Source organism: Podarcis gaigeae (genome assembly GCF_964106915.1).
Source record: "Podarcis gaigeae genome assembly, chromosome: 10".
Classification (NCBI taxonomy): domain Eukaryota; kingdom Metazoa; phylum Chordata; class Lepidosauria; order Squamata; family Lacertidae; genus Podarcis; species Podarcis gaigeae.
In genome coordinates this window covers 6,547,999-6,574,012 of record NC_139686.1, presented here as the reverse complement: position 1 = coordinate 6,574,012, position 26,014 = coordinate 6,547,999, and the positions used below count along the sequence as shown (strand labels likewise).

The 26,014-nt window shown below is 44.4% G+C and overlaps 1 protein-coding gene across 1 annotated transcript in view; it reads left to right on the top strand.

Annotated features, from left to right (window-relative positions):
- The window catches only part of EXOC4 (exocyst complex component 4), a 351,415-nt gene that overhangs the window by 293,562 nt on the left and 31,839 nt on the right, over nt 1–26,014 (top strand). Inside the window, exons 13-15 of the mRNA XM_083700107.1 lie at nt 4,017–4,172; nt 5,445–5,623; nt 21,877–22,015. Coding sequence (XP_083556233.1) covers nt 4,017–4,172; nt 5,445–5,623; nt 21,877–22,015 — 474 coding nt within the window. The remainder of the gene's footprint in view (nt 1–4,016; nt 4,173–5,444; nt 5,624–21,876; nt 22,016–26,014) is intronic.

The following is a 26,014-nucleotide window of genomic DNA, read 5'->3' as shown; positions in this document are numbered from 1 at the left end:
ATGGTGGCGGTAGGAGGAGCAATGCTCCATCCATGTAATGCATAATTAAGGCATACCTTTGTAGTAAATAATGCACAAGAGAGACAGTAGGTAAATGACTTAAAGCAGGGGTACAGCTACAAGGATGAAGGTGAGACAATAACTAGCCTATTTGCACATACATAGTTAATACCCCCAGTCCCACTAATACAAAACTTACCTGTCCCCCTGCTTTAAGTTGTTTACCTACAAGTGAAGTTACAAGTGAACTCTTCATTTATTGCGTTTGCAGTGACACAATTAGGTCAGCTCTCATTTCAGTGTCCAATCCCTGATTACAGGAAGAGGAGAACATAAAAAAATCACAGAAAATACACTACTTGATCTACCAACTCATGCTAGGTACAAATAGAAGTCGTTATACCCTTTATGTGATTGGAAGAGCATAGATGTTCTCCTAACTCATTGTGAGAGAGGGAGAGAATGTGTATAAGAAACTGCATGGTGCTAGTTATTTATCTAGCCCTGCATGTCTTTAGCGTTTCCCATCCCAGTTACCCAGAACCCTTTAACTGGAGATGCCAAGTCTTGTTCTCCCCACTTCTGATTCATAGCCCATCCTCCTGCCATTTAAAGCTGCCTCGTGCTGAATTGGACCACGGGTCCATTTATCCTAGTGTGGCTCTCCCAAGAGCTTGGCCAGGGATTATTCTCAGCTGTCCCAGCCTTCCTGGTCATATGAAGAACTCAAACTCACACCTCCAGTCCTGCCAAAGGTTTTAGTGCATTTATCAACTTGGTAAAGGTAAAGGGTAAAGGGACCCCTGACCATTAGGTACAGTCGTGGCCGACTGGGGTTGCGGTGCTCATCTCGCTTTATTGGCCAAGGGAGCCGACGTTTGTCCACAGACAGCTTCCAGGTCATGTGGCCAGCATGACTAAGCCGCTTCTGGCGAACCAGAGCAGCACATGGAAACGCAGTTTACCTTCCCACCGGAGTGGTACCTATTTATCTACTTGTACTTTGACGTGCTTTCGAACTGCTAGGTTGGCAGGAGCTGGGACTGAGCAACAGGAGCTCACCCCATCATGGGGATTCGAACCGCCGACCTTCTGATCGGCAAGCCCTAGGCTCAGGTTTAACCCACAGCGCCACCCGTTTCCCATCAGATTAGTACATAAGGCATATTGCAGGTTAAAGGATTCAGCAGGTTCATGAGAGGTTAAATGCACTTCTAAGTTTAAGCTAAGGTGTTGATCCTACACTTCCCTTTTGAACTGTGACCTGGGCACAGCTATTTGCATGGAAAGCAGTTGGAGTCCCATGGCTGGAGAAGCAGCAGACACTCCTTGTGGTTTGGCTCATGAAGTTTGTTTATGCTGGCATCTCCGTGTCTGTGGTGCCCCCTGTCCTAATGGCCATGTTACCCGAGGGCGATGTGCTACATGTCCATGCAGAGTATTAACTAGGGGATGTGGAGGTCAGCCCTAGGATGCCAGGAGCTGTCAGAAGTGGCAGAGAAAACACAAGGACCATTTAAGGGGTTAGGTGGGAGAAACCACAGACTTGACGAGGTGGCATTCATTGAAGAACAGAGCTGTTATCTTAAAACTGATACCGGAATCCACCCACCACCACTATCTCAAAGCAGCGAGCTATGCAGTTTTTCCTGTTCTGGTAATAGGGTTAATCATCACCACCAGCACGACAATCTAATAATTGGTTTTTGGCTCATTGGGCCACAGACAGAGCCATCTGTGTTGCTGTGTTGTATCTGGCTCCCAGGAGGGGGCTAGGAAAGGGGCGTAACAGACAAACAGGTGACAGGGCATTGCAGAGAAAGGCCTGATTCCCTTCACGGCTCAGTGCGTTGAGTGCATAAGACATCTGCTTGAGATGGCATAGCAGCTCCAGAACCTGCACTGCTTCCAAAATTCAAATGGCTGCTAATAACCCCTGGAAACAAAATAGCAGAGTGGCCCGGGGCTTTGATTAGGGAACATCTGGAGGCCGCTGGGGCTAATTGAGACTCAGGTATTTAGTGACAGAAGCACCCCAGGAGTCAGCGACAGATTTCACTTTCAGATTCAACATGTCTGAATATGAGAAATTCATGCTCATCCACAAATAGAGCAGGTCTCTGGCCCCAAACACATAACATGCACCAAAGCATGGAGTTGCAAGGAGGAGACCCTAGCTAAGTGGTACAATGTCTGCTGTGTGTCCAAACAGTCCCTGGTTCAGTTCCTTTTATCTCCACCCAAAGCAGGAAGCAAGGGACGCGGGTAGCGCTGTGGGTTAAACCACAGAGCCTAGGACTTGCCGATCAGAAGGTCGGCGGTTTGAATCCCCGTGATGGAGTGAGCTCCCGTTTCTCGGTCCCTGCTCCTGCTAACCTAGCAGTTTGAAAGCACATCAAAGTGCAAGTAGATAAATAGGTACCGCTCTGGTGGGAAGGTAAACGGCGTTTCTGTGCGCTGCTCTAGTTCGCCAGAAGCGGCTTAGTCATGCTGGCCACATGACCCGGAAGCTGTACGCCGGCTCCCTCGGCCAGTAAAGCGAGATGAGCGCCGCAACCCCAGAGTCGGTCACGACTGGACCTAATGGTCAGGGGTCCCTTTACCTTTACCTTTACATTACGTCATCCAAACTGGAATCCTTGAGGAGACCAAACCACAACCTTCCATCATGCAGTGATCATTTGCCCACCCCATCAATCCACACAATCCAGACCAAGGTTTGCCACAGCTGATCACATAAACAGAGCAGCTTGCTCCAGGTGGCACAGGCAAGGAATGACAAAACTGGGGTGGAGTTCTGAATTAAATATGGCATCCCCACTGCTGTGACAAATCACTATTTTATTGTCTTCCATCCTACGTGACATGGTGACTTTCCAGGGCTCTCCTTTTCATTACTCCCTTCTTGAATTATTAGATAAAAGTTTGAAAACACAGAGAGAGTATTGCAAGGGCTTATGTCTAGGAGGCACATAGGATAAAATGAACCTGAGACTATAATTCTGAGATGCAGGATTCAGAAGAAAACAGTTGTATTTGTTAGACTGTGAAATAAACGCCCCAGAGTAGTAGCAGCCTCATTGCTGTTGTCATTTCAGACTTGAGTGGTCAAAGCATACTGGTTAACGTAGTCTAGCAAATAGGCCCTCGATGAGAAGGAAATGGGGGAAATGACCAAATTCCTCTCTTCCTTCAAAAATAACTATGTTTTTCTGATATTTTTAACAGAATACTAGGCAGAACCATTGGATTTTCTACAGTCTGAGCTGGAGGGCTATTTGTTGTTCAAGACAGCTTTTACTTTTATCTGCTTTTCAATTTTGCGTTGATTTTTGATGCAGCTCAGGGGTTGATAGTTTAGGAAATGGGAAGGCACATTGTTCCAGAGAGTAGTGAAGTCTGAAATGGAGATTTAAGCTCTGGGATCCTGCAGCATTTGAAAACTCAGACTGCGTCATTTTGCTTTTGGCAGATTGAATTTAGAAACTAAGAAGTATCTCGCACTGAACCAACCTGTTGATTAAAACCCTTTACAACCTTTTGAGTTGCAAAGAATTCTTCATCAACACTGCTGATTTTCAGTTATGCAGAGATCAGAGTTGATTATAACATATATTAAGTAAAACAGGAACATCGCCACCCGACCCCGTCCCACTCCCCCTTCCCCCTTCCACCTCTTTCGCCCCTTTTCTTCCTAATGTAACACTAATGTCTCAACAAATGAAACTGACCTGTAAAAATGTAACTTGGAAAAAAAAGAGAAAGAGATTGCTCATACTTTTGTAAATCAAGAAAATCTTTAATAATAATAAAAAAGAGTTGATTAAAATTGTCTGTTTGTTATGGTATAGGGACACACTTTATTCCACAGCCTGGACACCCATCACATTTGAGTGATGGTTTGTTTGTTTGTTTGTTTGTTTGTTTGTTTGTTTGTTTGTTTAATAATGTGAGCTGGAATATCAAATAATCAGGAAATACACCTCACCTCTTCCTTACATCACCATTTTATGTAGGAGCATTGTTCAATCTGATGAAAAGCTGGTCATCAGTGCGTCTTGGGCAAAAGATGATGATATCACCAGACTCCTGAAGTCTCTTCCAAACTGGATCAACATGGCCCAGCCCAAGCAATTACGACCAAAGAGGGAGGAAGAGGAGGACTTCATAAGGTAAATTATTCCTAAAATGATCCTAAATGATAGTGGCAACAACAGGTAGCCTTGGGTTGTCTTATCTTTCAGGGCACACATGCGTAGCCCTCAAATTCCTTTGAATGTGCAGGATGAATTTCTTCAGGGTTGCCTGTTGCCAGGAAATAGATCTGAACTGTGGAGGGTTCCCTTTGGGCATTGTAAGTTACTTAATAATGTGTGTTCCTTTAGTGGATGACTCAGTGTTTGACCGCCTGACCCCGTGATCAATTTTACTAGCCCTCTCTGTCCAGCCGCCCAGCCCCTCCCTCTGGGACATCCGAAAAAGCCTGTTCATGAGCTACTAAGTTGTTTTAGAAATCCCTCGTGATGAATGAGAGGCTTGTTATTACAACTTACCGGAATCCATTAGGAAAATTATGTTAAGGAATTCTTCACCCTTCCTTGTAGTCTGGAGCCAGCCTGGTCGAGCTTTGAAATGGGTCAAACTCCTTCACATGATTTAGAAGAAAGCATGGATTGTTTCATTGTTGTGCCACTTATTCTGTTCTATTTTTTGCAACTCAAAATGATATAACATGCAAAAAGAAATATAATGCAAAAAAAGGGGCTATCTCCATCTTGACAGTACATACACGTTAACTTGCTGCAGGTATAATTTTTGCAATGAAGTTGTGTCTCCTCCTCTTCTTCTTCTTCTTCTTCTTCTTCTTCTTCTTCTTCTTCTTCAAAACAACACATTTATTCAAAAGTTACACTACAGCTTTGTCCACTGCCACAATACTACAAAACTATCACTCCAATCTTGTTTTGATCTACTGTTTTTTGATTCTTGTTTTCAGTGTCTGGCCATGAGCTGCTTCTAGTAGGATCAAATAATTTAAAATACATTAAACTTCAGTAAAAATGAGTCGGATCCAGACTTAGTTCTGCTTTAGTCCTGTTGAAATCAGTGAGGCAAGTGAATCACGACTAGCATGGATTTCAGTGAGGCTAGCATTCAGTGTATCCTGGTGTCTGATCTTTTCTTACTCTCTACAGATCTAGCCTCAAAACTCCATTGTAACGTCACTGGTTGCACTGATAAATAATACATTCAGGTTATCCCAGTTTCAGGAATCAAGAGCACCTGACAGGCTGATGTGGGAGCAGCATGGGCTCAGCTGGACGTGTAAAATCCCACACCAGGAAAAGCCCCCCAGACAAATCTGACTGAGAAAGTCATTTTCTTTACACTATTGTTGAGTTCTGTATTAATTTTATACATGCCATGTGTTTTTCTTGTTCTAGAACCGCCTTTGGCAAAGAATCCGAAGTGCTCATTGGGAACCTGGGTGATAAACTGATTCCCACACAAGAGATTCTCTCTGACGTCAGCGACCTGAAGGCCTTGGCCAATATGCACGAAAGTTTGGAATGGCTCTCCAGCCGTATGAAGGCAGCTTTTTCCAACCTTCCAGTGGCACAAAGTGAGTTATCTCTAAACAAATAAATCCCTCTTCTCCCAGGCCTTTGACTAATTCATGGGTAGGCAAACTAAGTCCCGGGGGCCGAATCCAGCCTTCTAAATCCAGCCTGTGGACGGTCCGGGAATCAGCGTGTTTTTCCATGAGTAGAATGTGTCCTTTTATTTAAAATACATCTCTGGGTTATTTGTGGGGCCTGCTTGGTGTTTTTACATGAGTAGAATGTGTGCTTTTATTTAAAATGCATCTCTGGGTTATTTGTGGGGCATAGGAATTTCTTCATCCCCCCCAAAAAAAATATATAGTCCAGCCCCCCACAAGGTCTGACAGACAGTGGACTGGCCCCCTGCTGAAAAAGTTTGCTGACCCCTGGACTAATTAAACAATTGATGTCCTTTTAAACTGTGGGAGGTTTTGTTTTTGTTTGTTACTACAGGGAAGGGTTGTAGCTCAGTGCATCTGCCTTGCAGAAGGTCCTGGGATCAGTCCCCAGTATCCCCAGGTAGGGCTGGGAATGAGAGCTGCTGCCAGTCAGTGTGGACAATACTGAGCTAAATGGACCCAATGGTGCAACAGAGCACAAAGCAGCTTCCTATGTTCCCAACACCTTGAGCTCCTCAGCTCCAGTCTCCCTGGCTTGGTCAGGATTTTGAGTTAAGACATTCTTCTTAGGGACCTTGTATTTACGGGACCGCCTCCCCTGGTCTGCCCCGCAGAGGACCTTAAGGTCCATGAATAACCATAGTTTAGAGGTCCCGGGCCCTAAGGAAGTCAGACTATCCTCCATCAGGGCCAGGGCCTTTTCAGTGATGGCTCCGACCTGGTGGAATCCTTGGTCCTGTGAGACTAGGGCCCTTCAGGATTTAACCTCCTTTTGCCGGGCCTGTAAGACAGAGCTATTCTGCCTGGCCTTTAATTTGAATTCAGCCTGATCTTTTATTTCCCTTCTCATTCCTCCCCCTCCCCTTTTATGAAGATTACCCGCTCTGGGATCTCACAGCTAATTCTCCCCTGGTCTCCTTGCTGGCCCAAGTAGGACTAATTCAGCCAACTAGCCCTGGTGACTATCTAATGTTTAATGGATGGACTTCCCCCAAATTGATTTTTGAACTTTGAATTTTATTGTTATTCATGCTTTTATACTGTATTTTATGCTGCTTCTATGTTGTATTACAATTAAGTGTTTTAAATTTGTTGTTAGCTGCCTTGAGCACGGTTTTCTGAACTGGGAAGGGTGGGGTATAAATAAAAAATTATTTATTATTTATTTATTCTTTTTTTTACTGTATTTGTACAATATACAAACTGGGCTGAGTGACTTTATAGTTAATCTGTCAAAGGCCTCCCCTTCCTACAGATAAAAATTCAATAACCTTTTTTTCTGTGTCTCTGCCACAATTATCACTCATTTAAAACCAGCCCAGCTAATGGAGTGTTTTATCACACCCCACAGTCTCTCCCTCGTTCATTATTTAGTGTTTGCTAAGCTGATGGCACTTCCACAGCTCTCCCCTTATCTGTGCTTCTTCAGAATTGGATTTTTGTATTTTCCAAACCAGTCAGATATGACACAGTCATTTTTGTCTTCTCCTGGTTTGTTTTTCCTCTTCCTCTTCCTTCTCTTCCCCCGCCCGCAAAGAATGCAAACTTTACTCTTAGCAATAACTGTTTGGATGCTAAGGTTGCAGCATGTAGCTAAACTCACCAGAGTGCTCAAGCAAATTCTTTTTCATTCATTGATTTCAATTTTGCATTCACCACTTCCTGAGAACTTGGGTCTGGTGGTGATATTTGAAAACAAAAACTATGTCAAAGAGCTGAAGTGTATTGAGTTTATGGCGGAGACACCTTTGCTACTGACTTGGCTGAGCAGGAGTGATGTTCTTCGAATGTTCAGTTGCTCAGGAAGCAAAGCAGCTTGCAGGCCAACAACTGTGAGGAAAGGGTAAGCTGTCATTTTTGCTGGGAATAAAACTTCTCACAGATTCAGGCTAGAGACTTAGAAGAGGTCCCAAGGAGCAGTGAAGCTAAGGGACATGGAGATAAGAGACCAGGAGGCTGAAGGCAGAGGGGAGAATAAGTGGACATTCCACAAGCAAATTAGGTTGAGTACAGAATGAGTAGAAATTGAATGTGCAACAATCTAACCTCCACGTAAGCTTTGTGCAAGCAAATCAGAGCTAAAGTTCAATAAATCTAGGCTAAATGCAAGCAGCTTTTAAGCATTTCCCTCTTTGTTTTATGAGTGTGTCATGTTATCTGCAGACTTTGGAATTCTGTGCTAATACAGCATTCAGAATATTGTCCTTGTGAACTGCATCTGTATACTGTGGGGATCTCTTCTCTCCTGGACTATCCTTTGGCCTTCATCTAGACTGTATTTTGGTGTGGCACCTTACTGTGCAAACACAAAGAGTGTGAGCTGAGCACAGTGTTCCCCAGATTTCTAGTCACTGAGGCAGGCTTTTCCAGAATTAAAACTGGCAGCATGGTGGAAAGGTATTAGAAAAGCATGCGGAGATAGGAATTGCCATATGTTTCTGTAAGAGATGCTCTTCTGCAGTGCTCTTCCTCCAGATCTGTAGCCCTAAAATGCAGAGATGCAGCAGGCAACCTCGGAGGCTCAACACCAGAGACACACAGACACACCACATGGCATACAGAGACACAACTCATCATCTTTAAAGGAGAATCAGATTTTGACTCTTTATCTCACAGACCTCTTGCATCTCTTCTTTTGGGGCCTGGGACACTAGATTTAAAATTATCCTTTAGTAAATTTGAGCAGCCAGTTAATGCAGAGAATTGCACAAGAACAGAATTGCCTTTTCTCCCCAGAGAAACCGTCAGGAGCAGGGTTGGGACGGTTGCTTCGCATGGCATGTTGATATGCATAATCCTGTGTATACCCAAAGATTTATTTGTGCCCAGCATAATCGCTCATTAGGAGTGTTGTCTCTGTCTCCTGTCCCTATTTAGGGAGGATTACAGGTTGCTTCAGGTTAATAAACCTTGAATATTTATTGGTATTTAATATTGGTTGGCTGGCTACCTGAAAGCTTACCTTTTCTAGAATTCCTGTTTTTGAGCGGAGGTTCGTTTTCTGAAGATCTGGGAAAGAAGGGCTTGTGCGAAAGTTCAGGCTGTGTGTGGAGAATAAGTCCCTACAAGAAACATGATGAGTTGGCTGTAGTGACCCTTTCCCTTTCCTCGCACAGCCATTTTTCCAGTGGGCAGCTGGGCAGGAGCTACTTAGCACCTGTCCACAACTGCTCCTTTACCATGGTGTGCTTCCGTGCTAGAGAATCCAAAGTGCAACCCTAAAACGCTTCAAGATGCTATCTTGTACCTTCACATTGTGTTCAGGGCCATAAGCAGTCTGGGGAGCTGGAGATAGGCAAGTGGGCAGGGACACAAGGCTGACTGCTGCCTGATCAAAACCTAAGCCAGACTCAGGAGCTTCTGTTGCTGCTAGAACTAGAGGGAGCCACTGTGGAGTCAGGAGGACATCTTAGGCCCAGGAATGCTTCATGCAGCAGAGCATAGATCCAGAAGTTCCCAATTCTATCTTCAGACTCCTGACATTTCTAAAGAAGGGGCAGTGTGTGGCATTAACATGCTTTGTGTGTGCATGCAGATCACCCTGGAATATGTTTATGTTTGTTTAAGTCTCCGTTCATTATGATTTTCCTACCTTCTGGGATTTCTAAGCCCATTATGTGAATGTTGAGGCACTGATATCAAGATTTAAACCAGCACAGCTAAATTCACCAAGAGTGGTGGTGGTGGTGGTGGTGATTAATTCATGATTTAGGCTGTGTTAGGAATGTTCGTGGACACTGATCCTCAATTCTCTTTTTTATATTCTCTGATATCAGATTTTATATTGCAAACCACCAACAAGAATCTGCAAAGCCAGGTGCCCCACTTTGGGTAAATGTTCTTCCACTGTATTATTATTTTTTTTTAAGAGATTTAATAGTACAGTCCTTTCCACCCAAACTCAGCCCTACATCAGCTAAAGGGGGAGATGGTTCTTCAGCTGGTGGATTCGTCTTTTAACCAAGAAACCATCTTCCTTCCCATCCTTGTGCAATCAAGGCCCTGATTATGTTGATTGCCTCTGCATTAATAAGCACTGATCATCTTGTGAGTGTGTTATCTGAAAGAGGAGCACACCCAGAGCTGTTAGCTTTTTAAGAGTTTGCTTTGAGTCCTACTTTTACCTCATCTGGCTGAATTAATATTCTTCTTTTTTTGTAGCAGAGGCTCCTTATCAGTAGATAATTGTCAGGGGTGCTTCTCTGCCAAAAGAATGCACACGGCAGATAGTTAAGTATTTATTGTCCAAGATAACGTTTAACAATTGCTTCTACAGCTCTGGAAATCTACGCACACCAGTCTAACAACTAGGCTGCTATTCCCAGGTCAGCACTGTATGGAACAGTTGCTGTAACAGGGGACCACTCCCCCTCCACCAGTTAATGTACCTCCCCCCAGTGGTCTGCATGCATGCAGCCGGAGACTGTGCCTGCGTGGAAACTTCTTCTGTTCATCCTTTTTCAGTCCCTTCCTGGTTCTGTGAGTCAGTGGAAAGGAGAGGGTGGGAAAGCCCTTCACTTCCATCCTCCAACTCTGAAGCTTCCCCTGCCTGAATCTTGCCTCCTGGCTGATACAGGCCCCCACAAACCACTGCTCTGAGTCAGACTCCAGCCCCCCTGCCCCTGGTGCACACTCGCCAACAGCCTGCCAGTCCCTGACAAGAAAGTATAATGAGAGATGTTGCTTTTGGATGTTGATGTTGTTTAGTCGTGTCCTACTCTTCATGACCCCATCGACCAGAGGACGTGTGCTTTTGGATAGCACTTCCTTTTATGCACTGCATGAGTCTCCCTCCAGAACAGGGATCCATAAGAATATTGGAAGACCCCTGCTGGACCATAACAAAGGTCCATCTAGTTCAGAGTTTTGTTTCCCACCTGGTTGGGTAGCCAATCAGGTGTTTCAGGGATGCCAGTGAAATAAAAAATTTAAGGTCTTATATATGTATATAAAAGATAAATATTCATAACTGCATATATAAACCACATATCTGAAACACCCCTGAAACCATTTTGTCCCCCACAAATTGACCTCAAATATTTCTCTGCAAGGTCGAAGGAAAATGGAGAAGCCTCCCCATTGTCTTTTCCTTCACAAATCCTGTCTTAAAGGTATGTCTGTGTATGAATAGGGTGAGCCTGTGACCTGGCTCAAGAACTAAGTATTTGTCATTAGAAAAGACTGGCCAGGCTCCCCTGGGTATCCAATCAAGAGACCATTAACAGGTCTGCCAGACAGGAGATAAACAATGCACTCAGATTTCTGTTGTAGACCGCCCTTTCTGTGATGTAGGTATGATGTATCTGGAGGGTGGTCTTGAGCTACACCCCTTCTGTGATGTATGTATGATGTTTCTGGGGGTGGTCATGGACTCCAGGGTACGCAATTTAAAATGTCTATATAAGGGCAGACACACCTTGATTTTGGGTCCTCCTCCTTCTCCTGAGTGTGAAGGGGGCAACCTGTTACAGCAGTTCAATAAAGATCAGGTTTACTAGCTGCTTTGCTTCTCAATATTCTCTGGTTGGCCTCTGTTATTTTCTCCAACCGATGGAGAACCTACAAAGGACTTTATAAGGACTCTTGTGTTCCCCATAAGGGAATAAGGGCAGATTTTTGTTTATTACACCAGTAAATCCCCATGTCCAGTTCTCTCCAGTCCCTTTTGTAAAACGCAGCTAGTTTCCACATGTTGTGAAAAGGCCATCGTTGGGTGGTAGAGCATATAAGGCAGCTTCCTTAGCTCAGTGGAAGGACACCTGCTTTGAATGCAGAAGGTCCAAGGTTCAATCCCTGGCCTCTCTAGGAAGGGATGGGAATTCCCCTGCCTGAAATCAGTAGAGAACTGATTTCAGTAGAGAACTGCTACCAGCCATTATGTACAATGCTAAGACCCAGCTTTATGCAGATTCCTGTGTTCCTCTTTCTGCTGCACAGACTGATGTTGGCAGGACAGAGAAATGCACAATGCAATGATATCAAAACACAAGCTCTGGAAAGCGGCCAGTTTTCAGGGGATGGGGAGAGCTCAAGCCGTAGGTGCCAGCTCCCTGTTACACACAAACACCAGTTTCCTTCCGGCTGCCTTTGCTAAATGCAGGTTAGGTCCTTTGGGTGTGATAAAAATTCTCAAAGAGGCTTGCAAAAAAAGACCCACGCCATTATTAACACAATGGAAAATCCAAATAAAATGATAAATAGGAGAAGCATGTTTGTGGCTTCTCCCAGTTGGGAGAGGTTAGACCATGAGTAGGCAAACTAAGGCCCGGGGGCTAGATTAGGCCCAATTGCCTTCTAAATCTGGCCCGCGGTCAGTCCAGGAATCAGCATGTTTTTATATGAGTAGAATGTGTTCTTTTATTTAAAATGCATCTCTGGGTTATTTGTGGGGCATAGGAATTTCTTCATTATTATTTTTTCCCAAAAATATAGTCCGGCCCCCCACAAGGTCTGAGGGACAGTGGACCAGCCCCCTGCTGAAAAAGTTTGCTGACCCCTGGGTTAGACCTCCTTTTGTATAAGTATGGGTGTGTTTTTAGATTGTTGTGTTCTAGTTTCATACTGCTTTTATACTGTTTTGTAAATCATGTTGAGTCACTTTTTGTGAAAAAGGCAACAAATTAGTGCAATTTAATACTGTTGTTGTTGTTGCTGCTGTTGTTAACAATCCTGACAATTTTGAGCTCAAATGGGCCATAACTCAGTGTTCGAAGGATGTGCTTTGCCTGGCAAGGATCTCAGGTTCAATCTTTGGTGTCTCCAGGTAGGGTTAAGAATGGTCCTTGTCTTAAACCCTGGAGAACTGAGCCAATTCTTGTAGACAATATTGTGAGCTAGCTGGATCAACACTATAAAATGTTATAGAAGTGCTTAGGAGTAGCAGTAGTAGTAAATTGTATGTGCCAAATGTAGACCGCTCCTTCCCATGCAAACTTAGAAGATCTCGCCTATGTTGTGCTATGTGCCAATGGTGCCTTTCATTGCTGAATGTACTTCTTGAGCTGTTTTATTCTGAACTTACTGTGCTGTGCCTTGAAATTCTTTGGGAATCACACGTTTGATAAATAAAATAAACATGGCACAAGAAAAGCACCTGGTAGGTTGCTTCTGGGTCATGGAAAGGGGCCGACGGTTCACTCAGGAACGGACCAAGCTTTAGAGAACTTAGAAAGTGTTTATGGAGTCTCTGCATGAGCCGGAATTAACTGCTGAGAAAAAAATAAGGTATCATTTCTCCCTTGCCGCACCACACTCTATAGTTCGCAAACCTGTCACCCTGAAGTCCAGCCGCACAGTTTCTGCAGCCAGAGTTTTGATTACACCACCAACTCAGTTGCATATGTGATAGTTCTCCACGTATATGGAGGGTTAGGAGGTTGAAGGGCGGGGAGGAAAGTAGGACAAGGAGCAATTAGCGTAATCATAACCTCAAGCGCGAGCGTTGATCCCAGGACACAAGATCAATCTCCAAGAGAGCAAGATGTGCAGTGTCTGGGAAGGAAGGCTATCAACTCTGCGCACTGGAGGCTGGAGAGCTGCTTTCTAATTCTCTGGCTGTTAAATATTTGATGCAGAGGTTCAGGAGGGCTCCGGCTGCTAATAACCTCTGCATCAATCTTTTTTCTAAGGCCCACTAAGAAGTTGGACCGTTGCTGAGGGAAGAAAAAATAGAGAGGAACGTTCTCTGCCCAGTGTCCTTGGTAGGATCTCTGCAGGTTCAGCACCAAGCCAGGCTGGAACAGGATACGGTTTGGCTTCTTTAGTCACTGTCCCAAGAACGTAGAAGGCAAGACTAGCCTGCTCATGGCATTTAAGGGCCAGCAGTCTCCGAGTCCAGATTGCACTGAATCCAGTGTGAACAGTTGGACCTGAAGGAAGAAAGGTGCAAGTGGAACAGTGCTAAGCATTTTCAGTTTCCTGCCTGGTGGCAATGCAACTCAAAGCCTTGCTATTCTTGCCCTGCCCTACCTACCTACCTACCTACCTATTTCTTTACAGTGGTATCTTGGGTTACAGACGTTTCAGGTTACAGATGCTTCAGGTTACAGACTCTGCTAACTCAGAAATAGTTAAGAACTTTGCTTCAGGATGAGAACAGTGGCAGCGGGAGGCCCCATTAGCTAAAGTGGTACCTCAGGTTAGGAACAGTTTCAGGTTAAGAATGGACCTCCAGAATGAATTAAGTTCTTAACCCGAGGTACCACTGTATTTATTTTGCATACCACTCTATACCTGTAAATCTCAAGGCAATTCACAACATAAAATTACAGTGTAAAAAACACAGAATACATAACAACAACAACACAACAACAACAACCCAATAACCCCCCCATTCCACAACAAATTTGAAAGGGTATCAGATGTCAATCAGCCAACGACCTGGTTAAAAGGGAGCATTTTTGCCTGGTACCTAAAGATATATAATGAAAGTGTCAGATAAGCCTCCTTGGAGAGAGCATTCCACAGATGGGAGCCACCGCAGAAAAGGCCCCACGGGACTCCCAGCAGATAAGTCTTCAAAGTGCTGGGCGGCCTCAGGCTTTTGAGGCTGTGGTGTGTCAGGGCAAGCAGGGCATTTGTCCCACAAGACTCACATCAGATGCGATCTTCATCATGTGACGCTACATCAAAAGATCAAGCAGGGAAAGGCCATTCCCTTGGTATGATTCTGGGCCAAATCAGATGTCACCGTAAGCACCTCTGCCATCCCCTTGGTAACATTCGAGTGAAGAAAATGCACAGTTTGATGCCATTGTGTTCAACAGTTTTCTCTCCCAGCTGAGTCCCCACAAGAGGCAGCCTCTGAAGTGGAACTGGGGGTGAGGAGAGAAAGCTGATCGCAACAAGGTAGTCTATAAGCATTTCTCAGGAGACATAGCATTTGTGGGTCGGTGTCAGCCATATATTTATGACAATGTGTAGTTTGGCCCTCCAGGATAGCCAGTTAAAATGGAGAGGAGCTGGGTGAAGTTGCTCATGGCTTTTAGCCAAATATGGAGGTCCAAGTAAACTGAACATATATTTGGGAGATACTTGTAAGATTTATCGTCTGCCTGTGAGAGCTCTGGGTCAGTCCGTGGTGTCCATGGAAAAGAAAAGCACTTGAAATGTATTCGTTTAAAATACTAATAGCCGACTTACATCGCGGTGCGGCAGGGAGACGCATAAAACTTCTCTTAAAATCTACATTTATTGCAGTAATGAAACACCAACATTCATTAAGACTGGCTACTGCTGTCTGAGGTCAGGCAGACACTAAAGAATTTGTAATTCTGGCTCTAAACCAAATTATGTATTAATAAAAGATCTAATGAGGGAGAGAAAGGGAGCAAAGTCCCCTCTCAGTGGGGACTTCATAGTAAGTGAAACAAGGTAAGGGGTTAAACAAAGTCATCTCCAACTTGAGAGACTGCAGCTGCAACTTAGACGCTTAGAGCACCCACGTTAAAATTGGTGTCAATTTACAAACTTAAGACAGGGATAAGGATTAGTAGAGAATAAGACTGTTGATAGCTACTAGCCAGGATGAACTTGTTCTACTTCCGCTGTCTGAGAAAGTATCAGTTTATGTGAATAACAAGTGGGTTGATAGCTACTGCGTTTGGGTTCTACTAGCAGCCTTCCTGGAGGCAGCTAGTTGGCCACTGTGAGATGGGCCTTTGCCCTGATCCAGCTGCAGGTCCCTTCTGATGTTCTTATGCCTTAGTGTCATAGAATCATATGATTCTACACTCCCATGCAACTCTCCGGATTTCAAAGCAGGATACGAGTAGCTATTCCTATGCATTGGTTCCCTTGACTCTCGGTAGTGGCGCCCGCCCTGTGGAACACCCTCCTTTCAGATGTCAATGAAATAAACAACTACAGTGGTACCTCAGGTTACATATGCTTCAGGTTACAGACTCCGCTAACCCAGAAATAGTACCTTGGGTTAAGAACTTTGCTTCAGGATGAGAACAGAAATCGGGCTCCGGTGGCGCAGCCGCAGGAGGCCCCATTAGCTAAATTGGTGCATCAGGTTAAGAATAGTTTCAGGTTAAGAACAGACCTCCAGAACGAATTAAGTTCTTAACCCGAGGTACCACTGTATCTGACTTTCAGAAGACATCCGAAGGCAGCCCTGCTTAGGGAAGTTTTTTATGTTTGATGTTGTTGCTTTTTTATTATTGTTGGTGTTCTGTTGGGAGCCGCCCAGAGTGGCTGGGGAAATCCAAGTCAGATGGACAGAGTATAAATAATAATAATTAATAAGGTATTCTTCCTTCCTTCCTTCCTTCCTTCCTTCCTTCCTTCCTTCCTTCCTGGATTCATTTGTATTTCAAGCCTGTCTAGGGAACCATTCTGTTTTTCCAACCTTAGTTCACAATATACAGATTGATATGAGTCCTGTTCCTTTCTCTCTCTCTCTCTCTCTCTCTCTCTCTCTCTCTCTCTCCTTTTCGAACTTTACTCTTCTTCTCCTTACCCCACTCCCTAGCAATAAACCCTTTCTTTGGGCTGTATATATGCACAAACGGGCAGAAAGCAAACCACTTTTTCGAGGAGTTATTGCCTTTTTAAAAAGTGCTAATTTCCTTGTGAAATTTATGCCTTCCAGCAGAGGCGGCTGAGGAGCACCCCAGGCAGTTCTAACGAGACAATTCATTAGCCGACGAGTGTACACACGCCATAAAGAACATTAATTCGCAAAATGAAAAACTAATAGAGTGTTTAGCCGGCTCTTTATCACCAGTGACAGTCGGCACTCGCCCAATCATTAGTGTTTACTGAACGGATGGGGGCCGCCACCCTGGCCTGCCTTATCGCCACTCATCTCAAATGAGATCCTTGTGCCTTTCCGGCTCAGCTGCTCTTCCTCTCTCCCTCACCTTAAACGTTTCAACCTGCTGTACTTAGCTGCAGAGATTTATGGGCTCCTACTCTCAGTGCTGGAAGGGGAACAGCTTTCTCTGTTGTAAACATTTTATCTGCCTCCTGCAACACCTGGAGAGTGTCTCTCTCTCTCTCTCTCTCTCTCTCTCTCACACACACACACACACACACACACACACACACATTCTGCAGGAGAGAGAGCCAACATGATGTAGTCATTCCATGTGTTGTACTAGGACAGCCTTTCTCAACCTGTGAGTCCCCAGATGTTGAACTACAACTCCCATCACCCCTAGCTAGCAAGGCCAGAGCTCAGGGATGATGGGAATTGTAGTCCAACAACATCTGGGGACCCACAGGTTGAGAACCCTGGTGCATATCCACACCTTGGCACAAAGGTGACCTTGGGAGCAGCCCCTTTCTTTTTCTCACAGGGTGGGGATAGAAGTGGGGACCATGTACACTGCCCTGAGCTCCCTAGAGGAAGGACAGGATGAAATCCTATATACAAATAGTGAACTTAGTTCTCTGAGTGTTAATCCTTATGTAGCCAAAATGACATAAGCCCCCACACAAGAGAAAAGTTTCCGCCAGCTCGGGAGAATCTCGGAAGTACCAAAGCAAAGTTAGGTGGAAGCAACCTAAGCAGGGGAAGGGGGAACCCAAAACAGATTAATGAGGGCAGAATGTGCTCAGTGGTCATGAAAGCCTGATGGAAGGGGAGTGGGAAATTGAAGGGGAGGAGAGAAGGACTAGAATGGCGTATTCTGAAAGAGGATGTGGCTGGCATCCTAGCCATTCGTTGCAGGCCCTACCTATATAATAATAACAAAAGTTTCTCAGCAAAATCCTGCTTGCGGATACATTGCTTTCCAGTCCCCTCCGCAAAGCAGTTGTGATTACCTTTCCTCATAAAAACTATAGCAGTGTTAACCACACAAGTCAGAGACCCTCCCCGCTCCAAGAGAAAGGAATTTGTGGCTTTGGTATGCATACCAATTATGTAGACCAATGGGTAGTATTCAACTCATTCCTACTGAGAGTAGACTTACTGCAGTTAATGAAACTAAGTTAGTCACAGCCCCTTCTTCTTCTTCTTTGCCTATCTGACTGGGTTGCCCCAGCTACTCTAGGTGGCTTCCAGCAAAATATAAAAAGAAAATAAAACATTAAAAGCTTTCCATACAGGACTGCCTTCAGATGTCTTCTAAAGCAGTGTTTCCCAACCTTTGGTCTACAGCTCTTTTTGGACTACAACTCCCATCACCCCTAACTATCAAGACCAGTGGTCAGGGGTGATGGGAATGGTAGTCTGAAGACAGCTAGAGACCAAAGGTTGGGAAACATTGTTCTAAAGGACATATAGCTGTGTATCTGTTTGACATCTGATAGGATGGTGATCCACAGGGTGGGCACTACTACTGAAAAGGCCTTCTGCCTGGTTCTCTTTAACTTCAGTGGGTCTACCGTGATGAAGACTAGCATTGAATACCACCCCTTTCAGCTATTTTAATGGTAGAGCTGAGGAGTTGGCTGGAAAAGAGAGGTGTTCCTGGAACATGTCATTGGGTTGGTGGGTACTGGAATCAACAGCACCAGCAGTCTTTGGAAGAGGTTTAGGTTTGGGTGATTCTTTGAGGATGCAGCTTTTCATAGTTGCAGGAAGCAATTGAGGGCTGCTGCTGTACTTCCCATGGGCATATGGATGCAACAGAACGGGAGAGAACACCCGAAATTAGGAAATTAAGTGGAGACATAGAGGGGCTTGCCAGAATGTAAGCTGTTCATTCATTATTTGTTAGGGGTATGTATTGGCTCTATGTGTGCCTTGACTAACAAGAGTCTTTTTTGAATAATTATCTCACTGTTCCTAAGTCAGTTTGCACCAGGTTTCTCAAGGCAGATGAGAGACCTCCTAAGCTTTTCAGTCACTCCATGACCTTGGTTTTTACAAAAACGTTTTAAAAAATGGCCTTTCTCCTCCTACCTCCGCTGCATTTCTTTCTCTCCCCCCCCCCCCCCGTTGCAAAATCCAGCTGACTGAAACTAATTCTTTTTCAAGAGGGAAAGGGTGGGGATTGTTTTGATAGGCAGGTCTAGCTTTTAATGACAGCACATTACAGCGGTACCTCAGGTTACATATGCTTCAGGTTACATATGCTTCAGGTTACAGACTCCGCTAACCCAGAAATAGTGCTTCAGGTTAAGAACTTTGCTTCAGGATGAGAACAGAAATCGGTCTCTGGCGGCGCGGCAGCAGCAGGAGGCCCCATTAGCTAAAATGGCGCTTCAGGTTAAGAACAGTTTCAGGACCTCCAGAACGAATTAAGTACTTAACCTGAGGTACCACTGTATTTTATTAGGCCACTCCAATCACAGTGATTTGGGAAAGGGGATATTAAAGTAAATAGAGTTCTTCAACAGGGGTCAACCTTCTTCTCTGAGTTCCAGCTGTGAGAGCAGGTATATAAGCGGAGGAATTAGACTATTGGGGCTGCCTGCTGATTTCTCAATTGTTCTTTCCGCCCCCCCCCCCCGCCCCCAATAAACAATTAAAAATCCTATTGCTCTCTTTTTACTTCATGAGGGGAGGGGGAAAGTGTGACTTTTCTAGTATTTTTCTTTTTTGAAAAGGTAAAATAAATTAATGTGGTAGCACCTGGGCCTACATCTCTAAACTTTAGCAGATTTCCTCCCTCCCTCATGAGCTTAGTTTTCCAACTGATTGCCCAGCAGAAAAAGGAGGAGATGTGATTTCTATTTTCCCACCCAAAGCTGAACAACACGGAGCAGATCCAAAGCAGATTGGGGTCTCAGAGCAGCTTACAATAAAATAAAATTAAAAATCAATAAAAAAATAAACAAGCAAACTGTTGCAGTCAATTAAAACCAGTACGGAGCAGAGGCAGAAAGTCATCAGCTGAAGAGCTGAAAGACTAAAAGGCCTGGGGTGGACAGAAAGGTTTTCATCTGGCACCAGAAAGAGAATAAAGATGTCATCAGGTGATTAGTCTGGCAAGAAAGCACCAAAGTTAGGGTGCCACACTTGAAAAATCTTGCTTCTCATCACCACCAGCCTTACAGAGCTTTGTAAGTTAAAAATGGCAACTTGATTTGGGCTTGGAAAACTCTGGGAAGCTACAATAGATGTCAGAGTGCTGTTGCAGTATTCACCCAGCCCAAATCTTTCCAGAAGCCCCTGGACCCAAACACTGGTATTTGGGTACTGAGGTGCATGTTGCTGTTGTCAGTGAAGATGGATGGATGGATGGATGGATGGATGGATGGATGGATAGTTGGTCTTCTACATAAGAAATGTGTTAAAGCGAAGGGAACAGGATCCAGGGGGTTGCAGAGGGGGTACTTTGCTTTTTGCTCCAGAATGTATGGAGACTGCTGGAATATTATATGAATCTAGATTTTCTGTTATCAGAGCTGTAGCCGAGAGCTCTCTCATCTATAGTACAACTTCCTTCTCAAATGCTGGCTTTCTCTTGTTGTGAGTTTCAGAACTGTGTCAGGGGGGATTCCAGAGAACAGTTTGTGTGCATGTACAAGATGACACGTTATACTTTTAAAAACACACACACTTCATGTTGCACTGCAAGCAAGCCAGAATCTGAAACCCCAAACCGGTTTTCTTCCCACTGCGATTAAACCATAACAAAAGTCTCCCCTGACATTCTGTTCAATCAGGAAGTGGTCCGTGGCCTTTCACAATGGGCCTTGATTTGCTACAAAGCATTATGCTTCAGGAGCACCTCAAGTCCTGTTTCCTGTTCCTGAGCTCTTGTCATTTGCATGCATTGATTTGCAGGAGTCAGTTTTTCAAGAGGCGCTGCCATTCTTTCATGTAACAAAATGATTGAAATCGCTGGTGACAACCAGTGCAAATGACTTAATTTCCACCCCCCACCACCCCCTTCACTTTGCCAGAATGAATGATTCCTCTGTTTGTCAGGACAGGTTATTGTAAAAGCGTTTTGAGCTGTCAAGAAAGGAATGGCCCACCTCCCAGATCAGTCCTATTAGATAAAATAGCGGACCCCTAAACTACTTGCTAGATGGAAACATGGAATGATAAGCAATCCTTGTAGTTGGGGTAGTCATAGAAAATTGTGTGCAGTCTTGGCAATCCTGTGTGTATGTTCCTCAACTAGAGCCAGGGCTTTTTTGGCTGCGGATCCAATCTGGTGGAACACTCTGTCACAAGAGACTAGGGCCCTGCGGGACTTGACATCTTTCCGCAGGGCCTACAAGACGGAGCTGTTCTGCCAGGCCTTTGGTCGGGGTTCAGTCTGACTCCCTCTCCCCTTTTATAAGAACTTGCATGAAAGTGGCCTCCCAATTTTTCTCACAGGCCCATATAAGTTCAGCACAAACAGATGGACCTGGTGAACATTTAAGGTCCCCAACCCTAATCTGCGAGTTGCCATCTGATTGGATTTTATTCTGATCCTGATCTGATTTGAGGATGTATTTTAATTGATTGTCTGATTTTATGTTAATGTGTTATACATTTGATGTTAGCCGCTCTGAGCCCGGCTTCGGCTGGGGAGGGCGGGATATAAATAAAATTTATTATTATTATTATTCCTTAAACAGAGCATTTTTTTCTAGCCCTCATTGTTGCAAGAAAAGACAACATGGTGCAATGAAAGTGTGATAAAAGTGATAAAATAATTGACTTGAGGGAGTCTCTGAGTCTCCCTTTTCCCCAAGGGAGGATTTCATTCTTCTGTCCTTGGATCACAAGAGATAACCAAGATCAGTCAACTCATGTGGGGATGTCCAAGAGTTCCATGAGACTGTAGTCCTCGTATTTATGGTAGTAAATATGTTTTTTGCATAGAGAATATTTTTATTGGGTGGCTCATAAATTGAATGACTAAATAAACATGATAGGCATTTCAGTGAACTCTCTGAAGAGTCCATAAACTAGCCTTGCCATGGAAGTTTTTCTATTTTCTTTTTTAATGCTACACTGCCTTTCCTCCCAACCTGGTGCTGCAGCTACTTAAAACCTCCATGGCTGTTCACCACCGAGAATTGCTCTGCTGGGAGGCATTTTGCAGCTACATCATTGGAAGCAAATAAGATTTCAAGTGCCTAGTCTGTTGCCTAGGAACGTTGACACAACATCTACTTCAAGAGCTTAGTCCCTGTGACCTTTCCTCCCCTAACTGGGCTGGCAATTCAGTAGATGCCAGCTGAGATGGCACAGGTGCAGTGATGGAATGTCCCAGGCAGTCATCACATCCCACTTTCTCTTTCCTCTGCAGTGTCACCTGGCCAAGATGGACATGCCAACGTGGATCTCCCTCCAGTGTCCGAGCAGATCATGCAAACCCTCACTGAGCTGGCCCGATCCTTCCAGGAAATGGCTGACCGCTGCTTGCTGGTTCTGCACTTAGAAGTTAGGTATGTATTCAGCTGATTATGCAGAGACACCAGTGTGTGCCTCCTTCAGTCTCACTATTGCATTTGCAGAACTCAACAGGGAGGAGGAATTGGTGGCGGAGGGAAAAGATTAGCTGGCTCTGCCTATTGTTGGCCTTTTCCTTGACTGGTCCCAATGGACGCCAGCCTCCATAGGACTTTAGGGATACCTGAAGGAGTGTCTCCACCCCCATCGTTCAGCTCGGACACTGAGATCCAGTGCCTTCTGGCAGTTCCCTTCCTGTGAGAAGTGATGTTACAGGGAACCAGACAGAGGGCCTTCTCGGTAGTGGCGCCCGCCCTGTGGAACACCCTCCCTTCAGATGTGAAGGACATAAACAGCTATCCTATCTTTAAAAGACATCTGAAGGCAGCCCTGTTTAGGGAAGTTTTTAATATTTAATGCTGTACTGTTTTTAACATTTCATTGGGAGCCGCACAGAGTGGCTGGGGAAACTCAGCCAGATGGGCGGGGTATAAATAATTTATTATTATTATTATTATTATTATTATTATTATTATTTATTACTTTTTCAAGATGTATTACACTTGCATGAGGATCCATAAAGCAATCGTACAAGGCAAACCAGAATCCAGAAGCTTCTCTAAGGCTGACTCCGTGACTGAGCCCAGGGGCTTCCATTTCACAGCAGGGAATGTTTCTGACTCTGTGCCATTAGTTGTTTTTGAGGGCCAGTAATGAAGTAGTTCCCATAATGGTTTGGTGAACTGGACACGAATTAAGTTCATTTTGGTGTGCAACTTTGAATGATTCCTAGTTCATCTTCAAGCTCATTTTCTTACATGTGTTTTTTACTCTTCAGATTCTTTGGACCTAATTATGACAATTGTTAGGGGAAATATTGACAGTTCACATTTCACTATGTGTGTGTTTTCTTAAACCTTTTAAGTTTATTTTATACCTCAGCAAAGCAGTTTATTACAATCTTAACGCTAAAAGGTTGCTACTCTGCTGATGACCATTTGGATGAACTTGAACTGTGTGAACGAAACTAGCTTGTTTTGTAAAGGGACAAATGTGAACTGGAATTAATTCCTCTTGGGATCTGTTGAACTAGTTCCTTTAAGAAATGAACTTTCCACTCTATGAGGGGGGAGTGGTTAGTGTGGTACAGTGGATCAAAGCGTTGTCTTTGAATGTAAGTAGTTGGTCTATAATAATAATAATAATAATAATAATAATAATAATAATAATAATAATAATAGATTCTTTATACCCCACCCATCTGGCTGGGTTTCCCCAGCCACTCTGGCCGGCTCCCAGCAAAATGTTAAAATACAACAAAAAACAACCATTCAGCCAAAATTTTGTGCTTTTATCTGACATTTTCTCATCACCCTGGGCTGGCTATTTCTTTATTGTAATAAGGGAGCTGGGCTTAAACTGAAATTCCATAGCGTTCTGATGCTGGAAGAATTTCCAGAGGGATGTTAGTCTGTTGCAGCAAAAACTGCAAATGGTCTGGTGACCAACAAAGCTATTGGAGCAGAAGCTTTTATGGACCGGACGCCACTTCCTCAGATTCATGAAGTGCAGCAAAGTGGTCTCTGGTTCATGAACACATTTGCCAGAATAAATTGGATAGCCTTCAAAGTGCTCTGTTGATGATTCTAGAAGGAACCTCATTAGTTCATATATATTTTTAATAAAGCTTTTAAAATGATGTTTTATCTCTAAGAAAGCAGCTGGGTTTGAGGGTGGGGAGAATTCCAGATTGGGGGGGACCCTCCATGGGGGCAAAGGTTTAACATATACCCTGCCAGTGCTCTAGTCAAAGCATCCTTCAGTCGCCTTAAAATGTCAAGATTTAAAAATGAAAGGAAAAAGATTGGTCATGGTTTCACGTCTCTTCCTCACCGCGGCTAATTTGGCTGTTCCTGCTCTCCAACCTGCTTTTGCTCACGTGTTTCAGAAGGGCCCCTCTGGCATGTGGATGTAGAACGGAAGTGAGTGCATAAAATGAGAGCAAGCCTCCAGAATCTGAGGCTTCAGTAGGCAGGTCCAGCGCTGACCTACAAATCCTTGTTCCACATCCCCCAAGCTCTCATTAGCCTGGTTATCACTCCAGACTCCTGTGTCACCACTTGAGGATTTCATTTGAAATGCCTCCAAAGGATGTATTTGCTGAACCAGCATATACTATGTCGGGAGAGCCAAAAGAAAGGGAACATTTGGCATTTTACCTGTGACAACTTGCGCTGTATCTAATCAGCACAGGCCTTTATATGTATTTTCCCCACAGGGGGGCGGGAAATGACAGGCTGAAATGGTGGTTACATTTAAAGCAGAAATCACTTACCAGGATTCTTCCCCTATTATTATTATTATTATTCTTCACCTATTTGAACTTTAAAGGGAAAATACTACGTTGTCACTTTATTTTGAGAATGTCACCTTTATCAGGCAGTTTCAATAAATAAAAGGTCTGCCCTGGGGAGGGGGGGGGGTTAGTGATTTGGCACCAGCCACGGATCACAGTTAACAATCCCGAAGAAGCATTTTGCAAAAATCAACCTCCCTGCTGTGTAATCAGCAATGTTTTCAGAAAACCTTAATGCCAAAGTTGCATCAAGGTCAACACAAACATGTCAGCTCAGAGACAGGGGAGATTCTGGGGGCGACAACTGCGTGATTTGTCTTTTGCACTTCATTATGTTTTTCAACCAGCCATGCCATGGGATGGCATGGATGCAATTGGGTCTTTGTCTTAAATGCAGTTTAATGAATCCAGAACTAGCCTTAGGAGCAACTGCTCCCTCCCTTGACCAATTCCTTCTCACCCTCGGAATAAGCAGTTTTCCACCTCTGTAATTAACTGCTGTTAACGGGGTCCCCCTGTTTAACCAGAATGTGAAATTATAGGTTTCACATCCTGGGTTAAGGGAGAACCCTGGCTAATGGTTGTGCTGCTGACCTGCTTAGATGTGTTTGAGGAAATGTGCTTCAGAGAGAAGGTGACGAGGGCTATGGAGCCAGCATTCTCATGGCTAGCTCTCGATTGGTCAACAGGGTGACAACATCACAGCTAGCTCAGCCTACAGTTGGACAACCCAGGTGGCCACCCTATCCAGCCCCCCTCCATATGGTAGGACCTCACCCACATCAGTGCCCAAAAGCCATCTCCATAGTTCTAGGCCTGCACAGGGCACTATACATTGCCTTGCAAGACGGGAGCATCAGGGACTCGTGTTTGAACCAGGAGGTTTTGAATACAAAGCTGTAACCAAATATAGTGTCTTCTTCTCCTCAACAGGTTAATGAGCTTCAGAGCCTATTCTAGGAACAGAAAGGAAATAGGGGTTTGCAACAGCAGCCTCTGTGATTGGCTAGCAGTATGAAGCCTCTAGATCAGCAAAGTATAAATACTAGCATCCTGGCCTTCTGCCCACTGTGGCTTCAACTCCAGCTCCTGCCACTGATCTGTGGCACCCTAGGCTGGTGGCCAGATGGTCTGGGAGGGGCTGTGGCAGCTTCTTCTGAGTGTCAGCTTGCCAGTTCTCTGCCTCCCCCAGCTTTAAGTCCTTGCCTTCAGAGCTGCCTTATTCAAGCAATCAAGGCAACCACAAACCCCATAATCTGCAATTGGACTGCATTATGGAAATTGGGCCCATTTGCATAAATGTATGTAATTGACACACTTTACAAAATTTGCCTTTTGTACAGTTCAGTTCAGATGCTCCTTGGATGCTCTCCTGAAGCCATGGGGAAGGAAGCACAACCGACTTCTTCTTAATTCTAGATCTCTGAGTCTTAAGAGCCCCCCGTCTTTGGACACAGCCCAGGCCAGTTTGCATATTCAGTAGAATCAAGTGTTGCCACCTTTCCTGGACTCTACCACTTCAGACTTCCAGTTTGGGGCAGGACAGTTTTATCAATCAGAAATAGTGCAAGGGAATAGAGGGAAATGGGTTTGTGAGGCACAGGAGATAGATGTGATATATATAAAATACCACAATCAT